The sequence below is a fragment of the Dipodomys spectabilis genome, unplaced genomic scaffold (assembly GCF_019054845.1).
Source record: "Dipodomys spectabilis isolate Male_0828 unplaced genomic scaffold, ASM1905484v1 ptg000230l, whole genome shotgun sequence".
Taxonomy (NCBI): domain Eukaryota; kingdom Metazoa; phylum Chordata; class Mammalia; order Rodentia; family Heteromyidae; genus Dipodomys; species Dipodomys spectabilis.
The window spans coordinates 3262303-3268302 of NW_024870907.1; the positions used below are offsets into that span (position 1 = coordinate 3262303).

Consider the following 6000-nt stretch of genomic DNA (forward strand, 5'->3'; position numbering starts at 1 on the left):
CCCCAAGATAGAAGGAGAGCTCATCTGCAGTAGTGGGAGAGCAAATGCGCTGGGTTTGCTGTTATTCATAGCCATTTGTGGAGTGGTGTGGGTTCCTGGCCCAGGACCCTCACAGCACTGGCCTGTGGCAAGGCAGCCATGCGTGTAATGCCAACAGAGAAGGGCGGGGCCAACCCCTCTGGAGCACCTAGGGCTTCACTGAATGAACACCAGGGGTCAGCCCCAGGCTCCAAGCACGGCAACAGGGTGGACAGGGTTCTCCTGATACTGAATGTCCAGTGCAGAGCCAGAGTCCCATGGAAGTGAGCTGAGAAACAGAGAGATGCTCTGCTCTAGCATCTCACACTGACAGAGGGGCTACAAACACAGAGAACTCAGATCTTAGGTCTCAGAGAAGAAAATGTGAAATCAGCACAACATAAATCTAAGGAAAATGCCACCAGGTCCGGACGGCTCACATCAGTGGCAACGTCAGTTCACCCACTCATGAAAGGCCTGAGAGGAGGAGGGGTCCTCTCTAGGCACAAATACTATTTACTTCTCCCTCTACTCTCCTATACAGATGTCTGGTATTACTTTTTTTAATGGCAAGGCAAGCACAAAGGAAAAGATGACCTAAACAGTTATCAGAAGAACACCCACAGGAAAACCAATACAAAAACATGGGCAAACTATGACCAAGAAACATGTTCAACTCAGTAACAGAGACAGTAACAGAGGACGTGATGACACCAGGGGACCTCAGCAGAGACAGAAACTTGTTAAAATGATGAGGAAGCCAGAACTGGAAACAGTGATGAGGGCAGAGCTCCTGTGTTTAAAGTAATGAGACTCAAATACATATTTATTTATATGTAATCAATAAAAGGAAAAAAAAACCCCTTCACTGCATTTAAAAATTACCCCTGCAGCCTAGCTATATGAATAGCTAAGACTTGAAGTACAAAACCAGCTCAAGCAGAAAAGGATATGATACTCTTAACTCCAAATAATCAGCAAAAAGTGAGAAGTGGAGCTGTGTCCCAAGTGGTAGAGTACCAGCTTTGAGCAAAAAGTGAAGCAAGAGAATACAAGGCCCTGACTGAATGAAGATCTCAAAAAAAAAAACAAAAAACCAGTATGTGCGTTGGGCTGGGAAGGTGGCTCAGTGGTAGAGGGCTTGCCTCGCATGCATGAGGCCCTCGGTTCAGCACCATATAAACAGAAAAGGCTGGAAGTGACACTGTGGCTCAAGTGGTGCTAGCCTTGAGCTCAAGAGCTGAGGGACAGCACCCAGGTCCAGCGCTCAAGCCCTATGACCAACAAAATATATATTTTAATATATATTATATATACAACATATTATATTATAATATGTGGGTATTTATGGAAAAGTGCCCTTCACTGGTTGAATGGATAAATTGTGGCAATAAAATTTTCTATCACTCAGCAAGAAAAAACAAAAATAAGTGAAGAAGTTGAACACTGATGGCTCACCCCTATAATCCTAGCTACTCAGGAGGTTGAGATCTGAGGATCATGGTTTGAAGCCTGCCCAGGAAGGAAAGTCTGGGAGATTCTTATCTCAATTATCTGACAAAAAGCTGGAAGTGGTAGAGTGCTAACAAAAGCTCTTGAACAAAAGAGCTCAGGGATAGCAGCCCAAGCCCTGAGTTCAAACCTCAGAACCAGCATAAAAATAAATAAGAAATAAAAATAAATAAAGATAAGGTAACAGAGGTGAATGTGATCAGAAGTACATTATATATATATATATATATATATATATATATATATATTTATATATAATATGTTTTAAATGCCAAAATGCACAATAAATCAGTGAGGATAACACAAAGAAAAGGTTGTCTTTTCAATAAATAACATTGGAACAAGTGGCCATCCACATGTAAAACAAAGTGAATCTAGACACAGACCTTACACCCTTCACTAAATTACCTCCAACCTAATCCTAAAACTCAAACCTGAAAAACCTCTCGATGAATCAGGAGTAACAGCAGTATGGGAATTTTCTATTCTTCCTGCTCAAATTTTCTACAAACTTAAAGACTACTAAAAAAAACATTACTTTAAAAACAACAACAACAACAAAGAACCAGTATACTATATAACATAGCAGTTAATTAAGTACCTAGATTGCAAATTCACTGTCCCGGATCAGATCCTGCCCTACCCACTCAAAAACCACACACAAGTGGGCTGATCAGTCCACAGCTGCTTCCCACACAGCACACACGAACACGAATGGACCATGTGACCCTCCATCCTGAGCCAGGCACATGTTAAGCTGGGGAGGCAGTCTTCTGCCAGAGTTTTATTTTTATTTGCTTGCAAATACTCACTTGAAGTAGAGGAAGAAGGTCTGAACATGTTCTGAAAGCTATTTTTCAAGGGAACTTTACACGGTGAAGAGTGTGGCCTTGGGTAGTTGGACTTCCGTGTCTGAGGGTACAGAGCTTGCCAGTCTGGTAGAACTGCCATCTTATTCATTAAGTCCCTGTGATGAGAGAACAGATCCATTATCCTCAAACAGACACTGTTAGCACCCAGCTTCCTATCCCTTTCTGAAATGACAGAGGGCCATGTAAAAATGTTGCCTGCCCAGCTTTCAATCACTTTCAGATATGTGCAACATCATGATTCTGGGTTCTTCTCAGCATATCCCACAAACTTCACAAATGGCATGGTAATGCCTACCTGTATTCTCAGCCAACTCAGGCCACACAGTGAGACTCTGACCCAGGAAAACAACAGAATGACTAACGAGTGTGGTCCATGTGGTAGAGCACATGCCTAGCAAGCTCAAGGCCCTGAATTCAATTCCCAGCACTGCAAAATTGAAGAGAGTAAGATAGGTATAGAATAGAATGGAACGGAAGTATAGAACAAAGCAGAACAGAATAGAATTAAAACCTCAACTTAATAACTAAGCTTCCAGGAAAGCACAACTAAACCCAACGAACATGATAAAGAAACTAACGAAGACTAGAGAAGACAACAATAATCAACGAAGAATTAGTTATTTGAAAATAGCAATAGAATTGATGGTTGTTTTTTTTTAATCTAGACTGCCATCCCCAAAAGGTAAGAATGAGAAAACATTCAAATTATTAAAATCAGGGATGATCGTGGTCATTATCACTGCCCTTCCAGAAGTAAAAAGAATTATAAGGCTATCGTACACTAACAAACTAGGTAATCCAGATGGAATGGGAAAACCCTTAGAACAATACAGGTAACTGAAGGTTACTGAAATTGATGAAGATAAACAAGAAGAGGTAGACAGAGCTATAACAAAAGAAGTTTAGGATCAGATAGTTTCCCTAGTGAATTCTACCACACATTTAAAGAATCACCTAGGGGATGCAGCTCAGTGGTAGAACATTTCCCTAGCATGCACAAGTCCTGAGTTTGATCTCAAAATTATAGTAAGAAAGAAAAAAATATGATTACAGAAGAAATAAATGAAGGTAAAGAATAATTAAAAGGGCTGGGAAGGTGGCTCAGTGGTAGAGTGCTTGCCTTGCATGCATGAGGCCCTGGGTTTGATTCCTCAGCACCACATAAGCAGGAAAAAAAAAAGCCAGAAGTGGCGCTGTGGTTCAAGTGGTAGAGTGTTAGCCTTGAGCTGAAGAGCTCAGGGACAGCGCCCAGCCCCACGCCGGACCAAAAAAAAAGAATAATTAAAAACAGTCCATCACATGGGGATGTGGGGGAGACATCAATATGTATTCCAACTATCTTACCCTCTTTTCAGAGGGGGGGGGGAAGGAGAGAGAGAGAGAGAGAGAGTTTGTTTTTGTTTTTAGTGGTCCTGAGCCTTGCACTCTACCCTTCCACTTGGACTATGGACCACTTACAGCTTTTCCTGTGATTAAGTGGAGAAAAGAGTCTCACAAACACTTTATCATTGAGAATGGTATGCTCTATGGATTTTTCCTCAATGTTCTTTATTAGTTCAAGGAAGTTCCCTTATATTCCTAGTTTCTTGAGTATTTTTTACTTTTTCTTTCTTTCAGTAGGTATAGGATTTTCTGATATGCTTTTTTTCTGCATTTATTACAAACTCTTCCAAAAACATTGCTGAGGGAGAGGGCGGGGAGGGAAGAGCCTGGTGGCAGAGTGCTTGCCTACTGAGTGACAGACCCTGGAATCTCCCCCCACCAAAAAAAAAAAAAACAGAGGAGAGGGAGCATTCTCCAATAGGCTCCATGAGACCAGGATTATGCCGATATTAAACCCAGTCAATGCCATCAAGACCAGACACTAATATCCCTTATAAATAGAGAAAAACTTCCCAACAAAATATTCACAAACTGAATCTAATAATACATAAAATAATTAGATGACAGGTAATTAGATTGGATATATCATAGAAATCAAAAGGGTGAAACATGCAAAAAAATCACTTGATACTATATACCATATTAACAGAATTAAGGAAAAAAAAACATTCATCTTAATAAATGCAGAAAAAAAAGCATATCAGAACTAAAAACTACAAAATTCATAGAAGAAAACCCAAAGTCATAACCAAAGTCATTTGGGTTAGATATTGATATATTAGATAAAACACCAAAACACAGGCAACTAAAGAAATAGATTAATTTGATTTCATCAAATGTGGGGTAGGAGAAACTATCCAGAAAGGGAAAACGATAGTCCACAAAACAGAGGCAAATATTTACTGGTCATGTATCTGATAAGGATCTTGTATACAGGAATAGTAAGAGCTAGGCATATGGTATACCACTGTAATCCCAGCCTAGATTATGCCGTGAGACCTTGCTGCCCCAAACAAAACAAAACAATAACAAAAAAAAAAGAAAGGTCCCACCACCAACAATATAGTGTTCCTACAATTTACTAATTAAAAAGATAAATAGCCCAATATTTTTTCCTTTTTTTTTTCTTTTGTCAGTTGTGGGGCTTGAACTCTGGGTCTGAGCACTGTCCCTCAGCTCTTCAGCTCAAGGCTAGTGTTCTACCACTTGAACCACAGCACCACTTCAGGTTTTCTGATGGTTAATTGGAGATAAGAGTCTCACAGACTTTCCTGCCCAGGCTGGCTTTGAACCATAATCCTCAGATCTCAGCCTCCTGAGTAGCTAGGATTATAAGCATGAGCCACCGGCACCAGGCAAACAACCCAATATACAAATAGTAAGTACAGAAAAGGATGTTCAATATAACTAGTCTTTAGAGAGATGCAAATACAATTGTCCAAAAACAATATATTTTTTTCTAGTTCTGGAGCTTGAACTCAGGGCCTGTGCATTGTCCCAAGCTTGTTTTGCTCAAGGCTAGCACTTTACCACTTGAGCCACAGTGCCACTTCTGGCTTTTTCTGTTTATATGGTTCTGAGGAATCAAACCTAGGGCTTCATGCACATTAGGCAGACACTATACCACTAAGCCACATTCCCAGTCCAAGAAATGTATTCTTTTCCTGACTTATGTAACTGTAAACCCCTCTGTATATCACCTTTATAATAACAAAGATTTTTTTAATGAAAATCTAAATCACTGGGATGGTGATAATTAAACAAGCAAAAGAGTAACAGGTAGAATACCCAAGTTTAAAAAGGAGAAGAAGGGGGAGGGGGAGAGGAAGGGATGGGAAGGGGAAACAAAGGAGGAGGCACAATGCTTGATAAGAAATGTACTCATTATCTTGCCCATGTAACTATAACCCCTCTGTATGGTATTTTCATAATAAAAAATAAGTAAATAAATAAAAAGGAAAAGAAGCAAAAGGAGAGGAGGGGGAGAAGGAGGAAGAGGAAAAGGAGTAGGAGAAGGAAAAATGGAAGAAGAAAAAGGAGGAGGAAGAGGAGAAGAAGAAACGAGTAAGAATTATTAGAAAGCACAGGGACACTGGAACCCTCCACCATTACTGGTGGGAATGACAAGTGACAAAGCTGTTTTGGAATACCACTTGGTTGTTCCTCAAAAGGGGATGCAGAAAGTTAGCATATGGCCATGCAAGTTCAGTCCTGG

The 6000-nt window shown here is 40.3% G+C and overlaps 1 protein-coding gene across 1 annotated transcript in view; it reads right to left on the minus strand.

The window, feature by feature from the left end:
- Positions 1-2490, minus strand: part of Efcab6 (EF-hand calcium binding domain 6) — a 157117-nt gene extending 154627 nt beyond the window's left edge. Inside the window, exon 1 of the mRNA XM_042697964.1 lies at positions 2343-2490. Coding sequence (XP_042553898.1) covers positions 2343-2490 — 148 coding nt within the window. The remainder of the gene's footprint in view (positions 1-2342) is intronic.
- Between the last annotated feature and the right edge of the window lie 3510 nt (positions 2491-6000).